At 42.3% G+C, this 20,633-nt stretch overlaps 1 protein-coding gene across 1 annotated transcript in view; it reads left to right on the top strand.

The window, feature by feature from the left end:
* LOC308295763 (rabphilin-3A-like) overlaps positions 1-19,486 on the top strand; it is a gene marked incomplete at its 3' end in the record, with an annotated part of 32,549 nt that extends 13,063 nt beyond the window's left edge. Inside the window, exons 7-16 of the mRNA XM_080738810.1 lie at positions 1,141-1,272; positions 9,187-9,266; positions 10,608-10,679; positions 13,550-13,659; positions 14,174-14,300; positions 16,504-16,560; positions 18,606-18,760; positions 18,887-18,968; positions 19,114-19,210; positions 19,356-19,486. Of these exons, the coding sequence (XP_080594936.1) occupies positions 1,141-1,272; positions 9,187-9,266; positions 10,608-10,679; positions 13,550-13,659; positions 14,174-14,300; positions 16,504-16,560; positions 18,606-18,760; positions 18,887-18,968; positions 19,114-19,210; positions 19,356-19,486 (1,043 nt within the window). The remainder of the gene's footprint in view (positions 1-1,140; positions 1,273-9,186; positions 9,267-10,607; positions 10,680-13,549; positions 13,660-14,173; positions 14,301-16,503; positions 16,561-18,605; positions 18,761-18,886; positions 18,969-19,113; positions 19,211-19,355) is intronic.
* Positions 19,487-20,633: the final 1,147 nt, after the last annotated feature.

Raw genomic sequence — 20,633 nt, 5'->3', positions numbered from 1 at the left:
CCCATGGTTCGAACTCCCGTTGGTCCGAACACCGTTGGCAGGTTAGCTACTCACCAGCGTTGGCAGGTTAGCTACTCACCAGCGTTAGTTTTACTGAGGGTAGGGTTAGGGTTAGGGTTAGGGTTAGGTTTAGGCCTAGTTTTACTGAGGTTAGGGTTAAGGTTAGGTTTAGGTGGTCGGACAAAAGGGAGTTCGAACCTAGGACATGTTACGGTCCAAAACTGTTTCTTTTCAGAGAATGGAAAAGATAATCGGTCTTCCGGTGGATTCTATGTAGTTAGTGATTAGTAAAAGGGTTGGTAAAATATTTATAAAAGCCTAACACAGAATGACCAAATATGCAATCTCAAACCATGTTGCATTACGACTTGTGCAGATTGTTTGCGTCACTTTGCAATGCGTTGTGAGCTTGCACAATGCAGTATATCTGCCGTTTTCAAAAAGAGTTTTATACATTTTGAACACTCGTGAAATTGGACATTCGGCTAAATGAGAAGGCCTAATTTCTACTTTCGGTACTTGTGCTGTTCAATACCAATACTTTTATCAATTTTGAATTCTGGGCTTTTGCATGCAACACATTGTTTCTACAGGGGTTAACACTAAGGTGTCAGAGGCACTTGCCCAAGCACAGGTCATGTTCTACTTGCCCAAAGGTCCTGCCCACTTGCCCGAAAAGTAAGTTGTTCGTTATAAAATGATAGGTCAAATTAGGATTGCCATTCAATTTAACATTTATTTTTTTACTTTCTGGGGCTTTGCGATAAAAAATGCCATTCCTCAATTTCTATGCCAAATACCTAGATGAATAGTCTATGACTTTAACATAAGTAAAGTAACACTAATAACATGACTTGTTATTTTATATTTTTAAGTCTAACAACAATGACAACAGCACACTGTAGGTCAACAGTGCTCTTATTTTAAATTCCACAGTTCAGAAGACAGAGCACTTTGTTTAGACAGCTATTTTTGCGTCCCCTCTCAAACAAGCACTTGCCCTGTCAGGCAACCTGATAGCAAACTCCACCTGCCCGAAAGTTTTATTTACCTGCCGGGGGCAGGTGTGCAAGCCTTAGTGTCAATGCCTGGCTGTGTTACATAAGTAAAAAAAATTTTTTTTTCCACCACTGGTTGCAGGTTCAATGGAACCCGATGCTTATTCATCAGTTGCAGCGCCTCCTGCAGCGCGGGAGGAGAGGAGGGCCCCGCCTGCTCGACAGCCTGCTCCAGCCGACGACGATTTCAACGACTACGACTCGGATGAAGCCAGTGAGTAGAGCAACGCTTCCCAAACAGTGGCTCGGTACCAGAGGCGTCAACTGGGTATAAGGAAAAAAACTGGCTACAAGGAAAAAAAATTAAATGTACTTCCTAAAATAAATTCATCATGCCTGTTGCTATAAGGTATGGCAACATGACTGGTGTCTTGCAAGACACCAGTCATGTTGCCATACCTTAGCATTTGCTGAGTTTTCATTTCATGAAGAAGTAAAAGAAGAATCGGCAGCGGCACAAAGCGACACTTTGTGAGCTTTGTCGATCTGCTATTTTCTCTAGTTTGGCTCCCAGGGCAAACGTCGAATTTCTCTTTTGGGTCACATGCTAAAAAGTTTGGGAGCCACTGGAGTAGAGTACACCATCTGTTCCTCTGCTCATTTAGCTGATCTCCCTGCATAATGGCTTGTTTGGTTTTACAGCGGCTCAGGAGGTAGAGTGGCCGCGTGGGAATAAGGAAGGTGTTGGTGTGAATGTGTATGTGTTAATGGGTGAATGCTTTACATTGTTAAAGCACTTTGCATAAAGGTGCTATATATCGTCACTGTCGGGCAGAAACCTTGTATCTCCAAGTTTCAAATTTGTACATTCTTTCGCAAAGTAAAGCCCTGCTTCATCATGTGGCCATCGCACAAAAGTAGTGAAAACAGCAGATCTACAAGCACACAATGCCTCGCAGTGCTCGGTGCGAGGTGGTGTGTGCTTGTAGATCGTCTGTTTTCACTAGTTTAAATCATTTTAAAAATGATAAATACAAAACAAATGGTTTTGGACATACAAGGTTTCCACCCGACATCGACGATATATGAATGCACCATTTACCTCATGGACGGTATGCAATGTTGTTTTTCACAGGAGGGCTGGGGATTGATTGAATACTTTATTAGTCAGAAGTGTAAACAGCACGTGGTACAGTAAGACATTCAGTTCAGTTCAGTTCGGTTTTATTAAACAAATACATAAATAAACTAGAAGAAGTGCCCTTCCGAGCACAGGTCTTTGTCAGGTCAGGTAGGTTATTGTGGCCCCCTGGTGGGGCTATAATAGGCCAATGTGAAAAGGGTGCCATGTCATCTGTGGCCTATCATGATTTGAGGCATTTTGGTCCAAAAATGTGTTTTGCAAAAATTGAACTGTCCAGAAATGTGTTTTGCAAAACCCGCCTCCTGGTGGCACTGTAACAGGCCCATGTGAAAAATTGGGGGCAGAGGTTCTGCTCTGGCACCCAGGGAGTGTGCCTGTACGGTTTCGCTGGCATCGTGCCAACGGTGCCGGAGATTAGCTGTCCACAGACGGAAGGACATGCGGATACGCACGCAGACAGACGGATGGACGGACGGACGGACAGACAGACAGGGGCAAAAATATATTCTCGACCATGCCTTTCGGCCTGGCGGAGACAATAAAGAGACAAACAAGCAAACAAACAAACAAATAAATAAATATGTATATAAAAATATATATGCATAGTGCATACAATTCATTCATTTAGTTTACATATTTACTATGGGGCTTTTAAGCCGTGACATCATTTTGTAGGCAGAGGAGAATCTGCCCCCAGAGCATTTTCTGTCCCTCGCTATTTCAAAAAACAACGACTAAAAAATAACGACTAAAGTATCATTCTAACACTTTCCTTTCAATAACAAAGAGAAAGAAAAATGTGTAAATAGTAAAAATAGTAAAAAGATTCACGGAAACTGGGGCAGAAATTCTCCTCTGCCTACAAAATGATGTCATACTTAACAGCCCCATAATAATCATAATAGCATAACATAATTGTCATAATAATCATAATATCCATATCAACCAATCATAATTAGTGTTCAAGACCCTGAAAAAGGGCTAGGGAGAAGCATAAAGCTTGGTGGGCCCATTAAAGGCAAGCTAAAAGGATAACTTTTAGTCCTTAGGACTTGCTTCCATTATGGTCCTATGTATTCAGTTCATCATCATAGCATATACCAAATCAACACCTAAACACTATATGCACAAAAGTTACATTTACCTCCCCTTTTGGTCTCTTTTTTTCAGGGCAATTCTGAAAGAAGCCAGTGTTACGCATCCTTTAATGGATGGTGTCATAGACATAGGGCATTCTACATGTTGGTGGCAGAGCAGTAGAATGAGAATCTGTGAGAATAACAAACACCCGTGTTTGTTCTAAATTTGGGTGGGGCCAGATCATGGTCGCTCCCTCTAGTGTTGTGGCCATGGGTGTCACTCAGACTGCCAAACGGTCACTCAGTCTGACTGGAAAGACTTGAACTGACACGGCCTGTCAGTGTATTAGATGGGCGGGTGGGAGTGCTCGTTCTGTCCAATATGGCTCGCCAATCTGGACGGTGCCCTTGTCGGCGCAAGGCCATCGGCTGCCTGCAGGGGTGTCGCACCAAATTCTGGGCCCTGGGTACAAGGATTCACTGCGGGCCCCCCAACGCATTATTATGCATTATTTTGTGCTTTAACTATGGTGCCACGCTGTGAGCTTGTAGATCTGCTAAGTTTTTGAATATTTCAAATCTTTTTTCAAAGTTTTTTTTTTGAAAAACCTATGTTTCTATGTCAGTGGTGCTCAAACTGTTTCATGTGAAGGACCCCCAAAATTATATGTAATTGGCCCACGGACCCCCATCTCAAAATATTTAGTTCCAGGGACCCTCCAGAAGCAAAATCTGAGTTACAAATGTTTGCTTAAAAAATACATATATTAAGATTTGCACACATTTTCACGACTTTTCAAAAATAGCAGATCTACAAGCTCGCAGCGTGGCACTCAGTTCCGTGCTGTGAGCTTGTATATCTGCTATTTTTCAATAGATAAAGTATAAAATAATTAGGGCCCCTCCACCTTGGGCCCTGTTAACTCCGTCCCACTCCCCCCCTCCCCCTTGTGACGCCCCTGACTCACTGACCTGGCAGCTCGCTCGGATGCGCGCCGCCTCCCCGCGAGCCTCAAGGCTTTGCTGTCGACACGCCTATCTTTCCGTCGAGCGATTTGAAAAGCCATGCATTTGTTGTGGTTAAACATTCCACAAAAACAAGCCCCATGCAGACATCCTGCAGCGTACAGCATGACTATAGTGATCTCTTAATTCCCATTTGTTCTCTGGCAGATAGAAACAGATGGGTTTTAATGGACAAAATAAACCCATTTTTCACATTAATTTATGTTCAATCTATTTTTTTAATTCGGCATAGACCTTTTGAAACCATGTCCAAGTTTGATTTCTCCTTTATTATCTTCTACCCTGGCCATATTTCATGCTGATAAATCGCCCCAACGTACGGCCCTAGCAAACTGGAAGCACCTGGCAGAAAATCACTGCGCTTGGTAGGAGATGATAGATGACAGGCACCGTGCATTATCCAAGCACAAATCAATATCCTGGGACTATAGGAGCGAAGGAGAGATGGGAATAAAAGCAGTCAATGGTGAGATGTAAGCTGTAAGATGTCATTTGTGTGTATAGGCCCTTGAGTGATGAGAATTGTGTCATCACGTCACTTATAGCCTACGTCATGTTTTCTGAGCCTTCGGCAGCCAACGGCCTCCATTCTCTTCCCGAGGGGCCGAGGCGTTAATTTACTTTACGGAGCTCCGGGAATACGGAGCGGTGCAAATAATTTAGGATACAACAGGGCTGATGGAATACAGATTCCCCCTGTGTTCGGATTTGTCCCCTAGTGAGAAGGGCAGAAATTGCCTAAAAAGAAAAAAGGAATGGTTTCACTGTGCCTGATCTCTGTGGAATTGGTTGTGTGAGGACATTTTGCTTTTGTTTTACGGACCGGTCTGATGACTGTAGGTTTAGGCTATACTTTGAATAGAGGTTGAAGTTTGTAGAATAGAGGCTGCCTGATCTGATGCAAATCTTTGGATCCAATGCCGATCCCCGAAATGATGTTGGAGAGTGCTCGACCACCAATTACCAAAGTTTTTACCAATATTTTGTCAAAAACTGCAACATTTTCTATCTATATAATGTTTAACTTGAGTGCAAAAAATAAATACAAATAAACATTACGAAATTTAACTGCTTATTAAAAATAAACTTTCAAAAATAGCTGACCTATAGGCCCGGACGGCTGGCGGTTCAGGCACTTAGGCTGTAATGTAGCCTCACAGCCCATCGCGGGTTCGAGTCCCATTCCCGATGATCTTTACTGCATGCTCTCCCCATCTCTCTCTCTTGCTGTTTCCTGTCCATCTTTACTTAGTCTATCAATAAAGACAGAAAAAGACCAAAAAATAATCTGGTCACCACACGGTGCAAAGTTACGTGTTGGACACTTTTTTGGTTTATCTTAATTTGTATTCTTCTTATTTACTTACTTATTTTGTATTCCTCTTAAGATATTATTTGGGGCTTTTCTGCCTTTATTGATAGTACAGTAGCTAGACAGGAAACAGAGAGAGAGACAGGGTTTGACATGCAGCAAAGCAGTCGTGATTGGGATTGTGGTATGCGCCTGGGCCGCTAGGCCAAAAGGCGCCCGATTTATGTCATTATGACATGCTCAATATAGGGACAGTAGGTTGAAAGTGGTCAGAACTTGGGAAACGTCGGCTGCATGATTGCCAATACGGATGGACAGAAAAGTCAAATAGAGGTTGATATATATCGAGCAGACTGAATGTTGAATTATGCAGGTGTCAGGTAAAGTACTAAGGCAGAGTACGGGGGAGAGGATATGTTCTGGCTAAATTACTCTTACCCCCCGGCTCCACCGGGCGCGTTGAGCGTCGCGTCAACGTCAACGCTGGGAACGCTCCCGTTTTAATCAATGAAGGGAGCTCCACTGCCGACGGCGACGTCAACATCGGACGCTCCCGTGACGGCGTCCAAACTCGAAAATCGCCCCGGTTAAATTTTTTGACGGCGTCCACAACGTCCAGTCATGTATAAAATATGATTAAATGCATTGTATATTTAAATGTAGGCTATATACGTGCTTTTCTGCTGTTGGCTATCCATTCACGTCATTCACAAGGGTGACTAGATGTCACAAAAATCCTAGCATATTTTTTTATGTAATTACAGCGGTCTACTTTGATAAAATTATGTACATAACAGGCTATAATCATGACAAAAGTGGTCAGTGGTGCATTGCTGCTCTCTGCTGTGAACATAGTGTGCTCCATACGTTCACTTTCAGGTCACAAATAGTTTTATTCCTGTTTGAAAGTGATTTTCATGTTGTTTTGGAAATGGGCTATTGGCCATAGATCAATAGGCTATACCTCGCAGTCACAGCCGCTGCGCTGCAGTGGAGCCGGTCGGACGTCAATGTGACGGCGTCAATGAAGCCGCCACGACGCAGAGCAACGCGACGCCGCCGGTGGAGCCCTGGGGTTACAGCTTCAGCCAGGTGGTGGCTGCTCAGGTGGCTTTGGGCTTTAACATTAGGGGTTAAGCATCTTGCTCAGGGACAAGGACGTCACAAGGGGGGGGGGGGAGTGGGACTTAGTTACTAGGGTGGAGGGGCCTTAATTATTTTATACCTTAGCTATTGAAAAATAGCAGATATACAAGCTCACGAGCTGCGAGCTTGTAGATCTGCTATTTTTGAAAAGTCGTGAAAATGTGTGCAAATATTTGAATACTGTATATGTATTCTTTAAGCAAACATTTGTAACTCATAGTTTGCTTCTGGGGGGTCCCTGGAACGAAATATTTTGAGACGGGGGTCCATGGCCAAATACATATCATTTTGAGGATCCTTCACATGAAAACGTGTGAGTGCCACTGACATAGAAACATAGGTTTTTTCAAAAAACCTTAGAAGGATTTGAAATGTTCAAAGACTTTTTCACGTTTTTTTCAAAAATAGCAGATCTACAAGCTCGCAGCGCGGCACTCGGTGCCGCGCTGTGAGCTTGTATATCTGCTATTTTTCAATAGTTAAAGTACCCACAGGGCCCAGAATTTGGTGCGACACCCCTGGGGTTAAGCATCTTGCTCAGGAACACTAGTAGGGTGAGCCAAGGATCAAACAGGCTTACCTTCCGACTCCCAGATGGCCTCCCTGCACCCCACTCCAGCCATCTCATCAAATCCAAAGTAGGCCTGTTGTGTTCACCTGAGGTGTCTGTCCTGTGTGGGTGTGTGGCTATAGGTATCTATTTTTACACCTCTAATAATAAAACGGAATGATGAATAGCAGTAGTTGCTTTGTGTCTGAATTATTTTTAACCGCAAGACTTGTGGGGCCAGCAGCGGGTTGGAGACTAGTATATAGAGTCAACATGGGGCTTTTAAGCCGTGACATCATTTTGTAGGCAGAGGAGAACTCTGCCCCCAGAGCATTTTCTGTCCCTCGCTATTTCAACAGATCCGAGACGAAAATAACGACTAAAGTATAATTCTAACACTTTCCTTTCAACAACAAAGAGAAGAAAAATGTGTAAATAGTAAAAATATTAAAAAGATTCACGGAAACTGGGGGCAGAAATTCTCTTCTGCCTACAAAATGATGTCATACCTAACAGCCCCATAGGGATGTTTACACTTCCAGAGGAAATAAAGAAATAAAGGCTGCATTCTTCTCATACGATCCCAGCACGGGAGGTCTTTTCAGGCCAGCGTGTCCCGAATCCTTTTGTGATTGATTCTGCTCATTTGATTCCTTTTATATATCATATAGGTTGCTTTTCTTAAAAAGAGATTTCCTGCTGGATCCTCTAAGCCAGTGATTCTCGACCTTTTCAGGCCATGACCTCCCCAGATAATCATATTTGAAATGGGGACCCCCCCCCCCCCCCCGCCCCAACCCTGATAAGCCCTTGGAATTGTAGGAGTTGAGGCATGAAATTTAGTTTGACTCGGTTCCACAGATACATTTTGTGACAATAGCCGAGCTTGTACATCAGCTATTATTTTTTTTTGCCTCTTTCTTATAGGCTATTATTTGACAATTTGGCTAATGTTTGACCAGTATTTTTTTTTAATTTTCACTTTACTGTAATCTAGGGTCACGTCCCCCCAAATCATGTGACCCTGGGGGTCCCGACTAGGGATGTCCCGATACCACTTTTTTGCTGAATGAGTACAAGTACGAGTACTTCATTTTGAGTACTCGCCGATACCGAGTACCGATACGAGTACAATTAATAATACAAAATGTCTTTAAATTAGTTTTTTTTTTTTTTTTTTATCAGATGTTCCTCACTTTCTGGTGTATATAACACATTAAATTGCATTGCTTTCCCAGAACATGGCACAACTGCCACACATTTCACTTTTTTTTCAGGTTAAGCCCATGGATATTCCTGTACTGTGCATGATCTTCTAGATCTGCTATGCTCAAACATTTTGTATTTTTACTTTTGATACTTTAAGAGAGAGAGAGAAAGGCGAAGTGGCGGAACACACAGGGTACTCGGGCGCTTTGTGAGCAGTATCTGACGAGTACCGATACCGCAAAATAGGCCGGTATCGGGGCGAGTACCGATACCACGAGTACCGACCACTGCTGTAGTGGTTCCCAAAACTTTTAGTTCGAGTCTCGAGCTCCAACTTTTCTACCGGGGACCGAAACTAGTGAAAGTTAGCAGATCTATTTAATTTTATTTATTTAATTTCTTTGATTTTCTTTTTATTTTATTTATGAAATTATTTTCAAAAATATCAAAAATCCAGTGGCCCCCATTTGATATGATCCTTTTGTCTCTGGGTCCATGGGGTTTCCATTTGTACCTCTGAGTCTGAGGGTCCATTTGTTTTCTAATATTCCAATCATGTGTATAGCATGGTGGGGGAGGGACCCCTGGAACCCCTTCAAGGACCCCATGGGGGTCCCTGGGTCCCAAGTGCCAGAATCTATATAATATGTCCTTCAGCTGTCTCCCAGCAGCACTAGCAGCCTTCAAGACTCTTTGTAATGATTTCTCTGTGTGTTTTTCAGCCACCCTGGGCGCTCTAGAGTTCAGCCTGCATTACGACCAGGCAACCAACAGCCTCCACTGTAGCGTCATGAGAGCCAAGGTACTGTACCACCCATTTCTGAACACACACACACACTAGCGATAATCGATTCAGCAATGCATCGCGCCGTGCACAATTCTGCATCAATTCAGCAACGTGATATAATCGATTATAGACTGTACAATTCTTATTTTATTTAATATTAAGACGTTTATGTCAAGGAGACGGGCGAGTGATTGATGATTGCAAAGCAGTTTCTAAATAAAATATGTTGTTCAGTATATCTAACTACTTGTATTGACTGATCAAAAAATGTTGTGCAGTAATATAGAAAAGTGTGATGCATCAAAATGCATCGCAATGCATCGCAGAATAGAATCAGTGAATTGAATCGCCAATGCCCACCTCTAACTCACATATAGTCAACTTTTTTTATCATGATGATGATCATCATTCTACAAGTCATCAAATCTCTCTATACTAGGACAGTGCCAGGCTGCCAGCCTAGTATATACTGTATATAAATAAAACGCTTGCAATTTGTTTTTGATTAATTGATTGAATAAAAGCACCTGGTACAGTCAGACATTAAGGTTAAAAGGATAACACAAAAAAGTCCAGGGGATGCCCTAAGGCCGAGAAGCGGCCTCGCCCTAAAGGGCTGCTAGTGCTGCTGGGAGAAAGCTGAAGGATTGGAATATAGAAACCAAATGCACCCTCAGACTCAGAAAGAGTGTACGATAAGCTGGTCGAGTCATCATTGTGATGTCAGAACAGGTCAGCTATATCCTTCTGCTGAGCTGGTCAAGTCATCATTGTGATGTCAGAACCACAAAACAGGTCAGCTATATCCTTCTGCTGAGCTGGTCAAGTCATCATTGTGATGTCAGAAGCACAAAACAGGTCAGCTATATCCTTCTGCTGAGCTGGTCAAGTTATCATTGTGATGTCAGAACCACAAAACAGGTCAGCTATATCCTTCTGCTGAGCTGGTCAAGCCATTATTGTGATGTCAGAACCACAAAACAGGTCAGATATATCCTTCTGCTGAGCTGGTCAAGCCATTATTGCGATGTCAGAACAGGTCAGTGCAAATGAAATCTGTCTTGGCCATTCATTTGCAACATCATTGTGATGTCAGAATGAGGTGTGACAGACAGACAGACGGACTAAATAGAGACCTACGGTCACAATAAAGAATTAACACAATAACACATGTCATCAACGAATACAAAATACTAGGACAAACTTTGGCAATGAATGAATGATACCTCCTTTTGATGGGAATTTACATTTATCTCCCTTGGCGTGTGGTCTCCTGATAGATGTTTTTCAGATCATTTTGAAAGAATGTTTTACTGCGAAGTGATTGGACGCTCTCTCTCTCGTCTTTCTATTCAGGGATTAAAACCCATGGACTCGAATGGATTGGCGGATCCCTATGTGAAGCTTCATCTGCTGCCAGCTAGTAAGGTGAGGAATTGACAGGTGTGACTGTGATTAATTACCCCACAGGCCCACACCAACTGTGTGCCCCATGCGCAAGTGTGTTATTCCTACCGGAGCTGAGGAGAGGGGGGGGGGGGGGGGGGGGGGGGGGTGGAGCTTGTGTAAGGAGGACACGTTGTGATTAGTCAGTAGACAAAATGCTCTCGCCTAAGCATTATTTACTATTCTGAGTCGGCGCAAGTGACCTTCGCAACGCTCCGCCCGGCGACTGGCTCGCTTTAGCTCGCTCGGCGGGGCCTCACGTGGCTCAAGGTCGCTTGAGACGGTGCACCTCCGTCATGGTTTTGTCAATAACTTGGCCAAAACGGAGAGAGAAGGACCTCCGTGTTGGACGTGACCTCTGCTCAGCTCCGGTAGGAAAAACCTCCTCGCGCCGCCATACACCCAAAGGACGTTTTCGTTTGTTCAGTCCTGCAATCATTTCGGGTCTAGTCGCCGACAGAGGATGTTGTCTGTGTGCAGCTTGTGGAAAAGTGGAGATATTTGACCTGTTAGAACTCCCATGAAACTAGAGGACAATATTTGACTCCAAGTCAGAGGAATTAATGATTGAGCATGGCAACGTTTTAACGCCGTGAAGATCAGTCCAGTCTGCTACGATCTATGGCTGTGTATTTGGACTACATGTGTAATATCACAGCCAAGGCTCGACAAATAGATGAACAGACAGACTGGTAAACAAACAGGCAGGTGATCAGACACCGAACAACAAACGAGCAGGGCTTAAGTACATGATCCACAGTAGACCCCTGGGACCCCAGTCAATGAAGTATACAGGGTTTAACTGGCTAACAGGACACAGGCCACTGAACACAATCAACAATCCACAGGTGTAATGCATGACAGATGAGGGGATGGATCATGAGGGGAGAGCGACATCTGCTGGGCAGGTATGGGAAGTACAGGAGGAGAGAGGAAGGGACAGGGAGCATGTGTGACACACTGACACGTCAGTGATTTAGGCAATTAGACAAGGAGAGCTTCCTTCCGTAGGCACATTTCTGACACCTTGTGGCATGATTGTGACTGTGGTGTTTGTCCCTGTCCAAAACCGCTACGTTTTCAGGATTCAAATTCAAAAGCAGCATAACACAAGCTTGTGGATCCACGCTGCTGTGTGACGCTGTAGTGTGATCAAGTAGGGCTTTGATTTACGAGAGACACAAAAGGTTAAAAGATGGAGATGAGAGGCTTCTGCCGGACAGCAGGGCTGTCATGATGATGACCTTTTACAACATGACAATTAATTGTCACTCAAATAATTGCGATTAACGATTTAATTACGTATTTGTCGTTGACAATTACATTTCTGTTTGGCTTGTAGGCTTTGAAGTTGCACATGGTAGATATGACACATAACCTAAATATGCCAAGAAATTACTGACATATTTGACATTTGATAGTGGAAATTGCTGATCTACAAGCTCACAACGTGTCACATCGCGAGGCGTTGTGAGCTTGTAGATCTGCTATTTCCACTACTTTTTGAAAGTGTTTGAAACTAGATTAACATTTCTCAACGATTATGACAATTATGCTAAATAATTGCGATTACCTCAAATAATTGCGATTAGACGATCATGTAATAATTGTGACAGCCAGCGACAATTTGCAACGAGCCCTACGTCCCACAGATGAGGTGAAATGTGCTAATGTATGTTTTGTAATGATAATCAAAATCTGCTTGTAGTAACTAGTAACTAAGGTTTTTAAATAATTCTAGTGGAGTAAAAGTATATATAAAATAGTTGTGGTGGCGTAGAAAAGTAGTGAAAAGTACAGAAAATTTTAAATACTCCAGTGAAGTAAAAAAACATGTCAAAATGGTACTTAACGTAAGTACAGTACTTGAGTACATGTACTTAGTACTTAGCAGTTTATTGGAATTAGCTAGTGATAGGGGTCCCTGAGGGCAGGGGTGGGGGCTTTCTTAAAGGTGATACACCATGCATTTAAAAAGTATTTATGTCATATTGTTTATGTCCCAAAAACGTTTTTCAAAAGGTTTGAGGCTAAATTACCACTCCTGAATAGAGAGCCTCTCTCATTTTTGAATGGCTCTCAGAGCATTTCAGCTGCAGTACCACCTTTGGCCTGAACTGCGCCACGTCAGAATCGGCAGATGACGTCACAATCAGCAGGAAATCTGGATAGCCTGTTTTGAGAACCCGTGGGATACTTTTAACCTTCGTCTTCTCAAAACCAGAGAAAGACACAACGGTCAGAAATGGGACTTTGTGAGGATAGAAGGTGCTAGTGGGACCCCAAAAAAAGGTTTTAAAATAGGAAAAGTGAAATTTCATGGTGTATCACCTTTAACAGCTGCACTGTACAGTGAGTTTTTGTGATAATTATTTTCCTCTGACATCCAAATAAATGTTTATTGCCAGTGCTCACCTGAGACATAGATAGATAGATATACCGGTAGCAAGAGGGAAGTTATAGCATGGTCACCCCCCTCCATTTACACATTATCAATTGTATAATCATGACAACAAATTGCTTGCCAAATGGTTAACAGACAACAATTTTAAAATTGTACTGTAGGTGAATCTTTTGCTAAGAAGCCATAATATGTTGTGATTAATTAAACAACAGTTTTGAGTTTTTAAGGCATTCCGGTTTGCATCATTTAAGTGACACCCTTAGGCATAGGCATGGTATTATCACAATATTAACTCTCTGATCTTGAAGCAGGCCGGATGGTCAAAAAACATATAATCCCGGCATAGCACAGCTTCTTGTGTATTACTGCTTAATAATTAAGCAATAATACATAATATATATTGCCAGTTCCTGGACCTTATTTTCCCCTACCTCCCTTCATCCAACAGTCTACCAAGCTGCGCACAAAGACCCTGAGGAACACGCGCAACCCCAACTGGAATGAGACGCTAACCTACCATGGACTTACAGATGATGACATGCAGCGCAAGACCCTCAGGTGGATTCCACAAGTCACCAAACATATAAACCTGTCCACTTAATGTCACGTCACACTCGGATGATCACATTATTTATGTCTTAGATAGATAGATAGATACCTTTTTTATCCCAAGGGGGAGAATCAGTTGCCCAGAGGCAGCACAGCAGTATAAGGTTATTTCCAAAGTTACAGAGAAGTAAGAAAAAGATAAAAGAAAAACAAGAACAGAGTACAGTAAAGAGCAAGGTACATCAAGAGAGGGAACAAATAATATATAAATATATATATACATAAAGTGTCCTTAAGCACAACTATCAAAATAGTACAGTGTCCAAATCAAAAGTGACCATAGCAGTCAATGCTAGTTAGTGCAACAAGTATCTCACTGTCATGTCAAACACAAGCAAAAATACCCAAAACGACTAACACAATAATAATAGTGCAGTGTCAAAAATGTCATCACCCTGCATATACTGATTGGTGTGAAAAGACGACCTCTAATGACTGATGCTCTCTCCTTTGATTTACGCAGACTGGCTGTATGTGATGAAGACAAGTTTGGGCACAATGAATTCATTGGGGAGACCAGAGTGGCTCTGAAGAAACTCAAGTTTAACCAGACGAAAGAGTTCAGTGTGTGTCTAGAGAGAGTCGTCCCTGTAAGTTGCATTGACATAAGCCTCATTAATACATTGTATGCCTACGTATATGCTGTCGCTCTCTTGGGTGGAAACCTTACTGTATGTCCAAAATAGGGGTGGGCGATATGGAAAAATACGATATCACAATATTTTCCCAAGCTGTATCACGATACACGATTTTATCGCGATTCTTTTTCACGTTGGTTTTTAATGGATATTTTTCAAGTTACTTGACAAAAACTAGACTCTCTGGGTTCCTTTTGGCAGGTCTAAATTGAACTTTACAAGTATGTAACTACAACTAACCCTAACTACAACTAACCCTTTTTTAATAGACTAGAAGCTGGGCCGCCCTTCGGGCGGCCCAGCGTCTAGTCGGCGACCTGGCCAACTCGGAACAATGTAAATAGGGAATGAATGCCCCGCCCTTTAATGCAAACCCCATTATACCTGTTTTCATAGGACCCGTTTTGACCATTTGTCTGCCTGTGTCCATTTATGCCCATATATGGAGATATCTGTATCTGTCTGTCTGTCGGTGTCCATTTTATGTCCATATATGGAGATCACTGCAGTTATAGTTCTGGGTCCATTTTATGCCCATATATGCCCATATATGGAGATATCTGTCTATCTGCGTCCATTTTATGCCCATATATGGAGATCTCTGTATCTGTCTGTCTGTGTCCCTTTTATGCCCGTATATGGAGATCTTTGTGATTCTGCATCCATTGTATGCCCATATATGCCATATATGGAGATATCTGTTTATCTGCGTCCATTTTATGCCCATATATGAGATTTCTGTCGCTTTTTCAAACAGATGGTCAAAACGGGTCCTATGACAACAGGTATAATGGGGTTTGCATTAAAGGGGGAGGCACAGACAGATACAGAGATCTCCATAATGGGAATAAAGGGACACAGACAAACAGATGGAGGAGGAGACAAACTTAATGCAAACCCCATTATACCTGTTGTCATAGGACCCGTTTTGACCATCTGTTTGCCTGTGTCCATTTATGCCCATATATGGAGATATCTGTATCTGTCTGTCTGCGTCCACTTTATGCCCATATATGGAGATCTTTGACCATCTGTTTGCCTGTGTCCATTTATGCTCATATATGGAGATATCTGTATTTGTCTGTCTGCATCCATTTTATGCCCATAAATGGAGATCTATGCAGACACAGTGCCAGTTCCGGAAAATCCTGATGTCAGACATCAGAATCTGAACCTTTCGTGCTGGTTCCAGAAAATCGTGTATCGGGTCGGGTCGGGTCGAGGCCGAGCACTGCACTACCTGCTGCGGTGGGGAATGCACGTGCCGAATTTGAAATAGGGAATGAATGCCCCACCCTTTAATGCAAACCCCATGAATGCCCCACCCTTTAATGCAAACCCCAATATACCTGTTGTCATAGGACCCGTTTTGACCATCTGTTTGTCTTTGTCCACTTATGCCCATATATGAAGATCTCTGCACACACAGTACCGGTTGCAGAAAACTCTGATGTCAGACTTTATGCCCATATCTGGAGAACGCGCGTGCCGGTGGGAAGAAGGGTTCTCGAGATACGCGGATTACATACATACATAAACATTCACAGAGATTTTGTGTTGACTCATGTGGCGTACGTGATGTCAGAGCCTTTTATGAAGTGATGTCACAATGACTCAGCGCTGTCAACAATCAGCTCCGCATAAGGAGATTCCGAACGTTTCGCGCCGGTTTCGGAAAACCGCGAGTCGGGTCGGGTCGAGGCCCGGCACTGCACTCCGCGCTGCGGCGGGGAACGCGCGTGCCGAATCTGAAGCCGGTGGGACGAACGGTTCTCGAGATACGCGGATTACAAACAAACAAACAGACAGACAGACAGAGATTTGTCGCATTTATAGATAGATTATAGGTTATTTAGCTACTTTGGTGCAACACTCTTTTACGCTGAAGTAGGGCATTCATTTATGGGGAAAAAAACATTACGTTTATTTTGAGAATTGAGATATAAGGTTTATTATTTATACCTGACAACAACAATATGGAATATATTTTATGTAAGAAATATGTGTTGAGCGAGATGTCGCTTTACAAAAATTGCATATTTTATAGTTTGAGGTGATTTTGCATACATTTAACCGTCACAGTCAAACAGTATACTGTATTTCCCCAACTATGTAGATTTGTTATTGACCTGCAGTCATATTGTTCCCTTCACAGACAAAGAAAAACGCAACAGCGGGCTCATCTCGAGGCATCACACTCTACGAGGATGAGGTAACGCAGTAGCGTCAGTTCAGAAAAAGCTAAGGTATGGCAACATGACTGGTGTCTTACACCAGTCATGTTGCCATACCTTAGCAACAGGCATGATACATTTATTTTAAGAAGTACATTTTATTTTTCCCCCCCGTTTCTATGGTTTCTTGGGCTGTATATGACAGCCTGGAACGGTTGTTCAAGTGCATTGCACCTGTGCAGCTGACCTGCGGAACCTGGGAATATATAATTTTGTCAAGATTGGGAGAATACAATTGTGGAGAATATAATTATAATACCTTCTTAAAGTGACCATTTTGTTACATTTTGCATTTGTAGTTATTTTACTGTAATTTAACAACATAATACCAGCACAGTTAGACAAAGAGAATTAGAATGAAGAATTCACCCTTAAAGAATTAGAATTCCATGAATGAAGACATTCATGGAATTATATTTAAAAGTATCTTTTATTTTCACCCCTGGACCCAGGGTATGGCAGCTGCATACCCCTGCCATACCCAATTGACGCCCCTGAGGTAACGCCTTAAAAAATAAATGGCGTGCCCAAACATGACAGATTCCTCACTCAAAGCTCAAGCAAATCACGTCGTGAAGCTTACTAAAGTAAAGTAAAGTAACTAAGTACATTTACTCAAGTACTCAAGTACTAATTTTGAGGTATTTGTACTTTGTACTACTAGAGTATTACCAAGTTCCAATACTTTTACTTACGTGGCAAATGTTAATAATAATAATAGTTACCTACTCCTCCCGCGGGGGAAATTCAGTGTTTTACAGCCCAACCCAGCTGCAGTGAGCAATTAGGGGTTAAGAGTCTTGCTCAGGGACACACATCGACATTGCTATCCTGGCCGGGAATTGAACCAGGGACAACCAGGGGAGGCAGACTCCCTGACCATTCAGCTATGGCCATTCAGCTATGGCTGCCCCAAATGTTGTACTTCAGCCGAAAATTGAGAGCTTGAAATGGGACATTCTGCACAATGAGCACTTTTACTGTTTGCTAACAATACTTTTGTACTTTTACTCAAGTCAATTTTGAATTCAAGACTTTTACTTGTAAGGGTGCCCTCACACCAAAATACCTATGAGAGTGGAATCTGCGTTCCGCCAATGCATTTCAATGATAAGGGAGCGTGTTTTGCAGAAATCCTCTGCTGGCATGAAACCGCTTCACTCTCATTGTAATGCATTGGCAGAACGCGGATTCCACTCTCATAGCTATTTTGGTGTGAGGGCACCCTAACAGAGTATCTCTGCATTGCAGTATTTTGTGGTTTAACTATTGAAAAATAGCAGATCCTATACAAGATCTGCTATTTTTGAAAAATCTTGTTTTTTTGTGTTTTTTTTTTAAACCTGTAGTGGTGTACAAACTTTTTCATGTGAAGGACCCCCAAAATGATATGTATTTGGCCACGGACCCCCATCTCAAAATATTTCGTTCCAGGGATCCCCCCTGAAGCTAAATTTGAGTTACAAATAGGGATGCACCGATATATCGGCCACACATCGGTATCGGCCGATGTTTGCCATATCGGTCGATATCGGTATCGGCAAATAAAGCTGACATTAACCGATGGCAGTAGCCGATATTTAACTGTTGTTGATAAGCATACATTTTGCGCTGGTTATGTTGGTGTGTTGTTATTTGCAGCCTATCAAGAGAGTAGATTCTGAACAGTTATTTCTTATAATGTTGATTTATTTGTTTCCCTGTCTCAAAAGGGGAAATAATACACCTAAAACTAAATAAACAAATATCAGTATCAGTATCGGCTATCGGCTAAATGGTTATTTTAAACATCGGTATCGGTATCGGCCAAGAATTTCCATATCGGTGCATCCCTAGTTACAAATGTTCACTAGCAGATATACAAGCTCGCAGCTGTGAGCTTGTATATCTGCTATTTTTCAATAGCTAAAGTATATTACTGTACATAATTAAGGCCCCTCCACCTTGGGCCCTAGTAACTCAGTCCCACTTCCCCCCCCTTGTGACGCCCCTGCCCGCACCCCCCCTGTCTTTCACTCTCCAGCACGGGAAAGATGGCGCGGAGGTAGAGGAACGTGGGCGAATCCTGATCTCCCTCATGTACAGCACCCAGCAGAGTCGCCTCATTGTTGGTGTGGTGCGCTGTGTTCACCTGGCCGCCATGGACGCCAACGGCTATTCTGACCCATTTGTCAAAATGTAGGTTCCACGATTGCTGTGCCTGTGATTAAGGCCCTTTGTTTCTTTAGTAGGCCTAGCCTACCCACAACCTGAACACCAGGTCATCTGTGCCAAAAATGTTCACAGCAAATATTTAATTTGCAGAGTTCTGAAACCTGACATGGGGAAAAAGGCTAAAAACAAGACACAGATCAAGAAAAAGACCCTAAATCCAGAGTACAATGAGGTTTGTTCTCCAGATTGTTCTGAAAGCCAAAGATCAAAATAAGTGGCTATAATTGTGTTATTGGATTGCATTTGTTGATGTTTTATGGAAGGATGGAATTAATTCTACACTGGAATTGTTCATTGTAATCACCTTCACATTTCAGGAATTCAGCTATGAAATCAAACTGGCCGATCTGGCTAAGAAGAGTTTGGACATCTCTGTGTGGGACTATGACATTGGGAAATCCAATGACTACATTGGTAAGTTATTTGTTTGAATTTCCTTGATTGGTGACACACTCTCTGAAGCTAATTCAATTCTTTCCAACTCCTCTGCACTTGGGCATCATGCCTGCCTGCCTGCCTGCCTGACTGACTGTTTGTTTGTTTTTCCTCTTTGTGAAAGGTGGCTGTCAGCTGGGAATCACGGCCAAAGGAGAGAGACTGAAGCACTGGTATGAGTGTCTGAAGAACAAGGACAAAAAGATTGAGCGTTGGCACACCTTGTTGAATGAGAACCATGTCTCTAGTGATTAACCGCTAGCCTCCTAATCTGCATGAACTAAAATCGCTCCCCTTGTCAGTCCAGTTTCCCCCATCCCCAAGAGACCTTTATCTTCATGGCATTCAGGCTCCATTTCATTCTGCCCATAAATCTTTCCTGCCCCATACCTTACCGAAAGAAAAAGAGGCATTGCTCCCATGTCTTTCCCTTCCCAGATGTAATATAACCTGTTCTTTCTTTCCTACGTCTCTGCCTGTGCTGAGATTTATGGCACACTTGAAAAGTCAAAAATGGCATACTTAAAAAAAAAAAGAGAGAAATACATTTATGATTGAATCAGTGCAAGATAGATAATTAAAAATGCATCTTAAGACATCTACACTAGAAAGTACATCTTCGCATACAGTTGCATAAAAGGCCTGTGTGAATTAAGTTGAATGGTGTACTGAACTCAGTACAGTCCAAAGTAAAAGACATTTTTAAAATGCACAGGCACGGAGCAAGAATAGCAATATGTTGTGGTGTTTATCTATGTAGGTTCACAACAGCCTCCATTAAATCTTAATTATTAAGTTAATTAGTGTGGCTGTGGCAGGGTATAATTTTCTATACATTTCCTGTGAAATGATAACACAATTTAAGTCTAACACTTGTATGAGCATGCAAGGCCAGAGACATAATACAACACACAAATGCACCTTGAAATATTTCAACTGTGCCCAATGTCACTGACATAATCTTGTGAGGAAAATGTTTACATATTGATACATTGCTCAGGTTAGGATAGAAATTAGATGAATCTGGTCTGTATAATATTCATGAATCATATTATGATTCATGATTCATATATGAATGGACTTTGAGCTAGATGAAACATATCTAGCTCAATCTTTCATCAGTTGCTGTTAATTTGTGTCTTAAATTTATAGCACACCCTAGTATAATATTAGGCTTATCTTATGAATCTGTAAGTCTGTTTTAGTCGTGATATTTGAGTTTGTGGGAAACGATTAGCTCTTTGTTTTGCGAGAAACCGACCAGTGAACAGAAATATGTTTTAGTTTTTTTTTTTCTCTTAGATGCGGTAAGAGCTGGCAGAAAAAGGGACTTCTCTTCTTCTGCTAACTAAGCTCTATACCTCTCTAAAGCGTGTGGCTCGTCCTGATAGCCCAGAGGTTT

This window comes from Nannobrachium achirus (assembly GCF_963921795.1).
Source record: "Nannobrachium achirus genome assembly, chromosome: 12".
Taxonomy (NCBI): domain Eukaryota; kingdom Metazoa; phylum Chordata; class Actinopteri; order Myctophiformes; family Myctophidae; genus Nannobrachium; species Nannobrachium achirus.
This window is presented reverse-complemented; position numbering and strand designations above follow the sequence as displayed.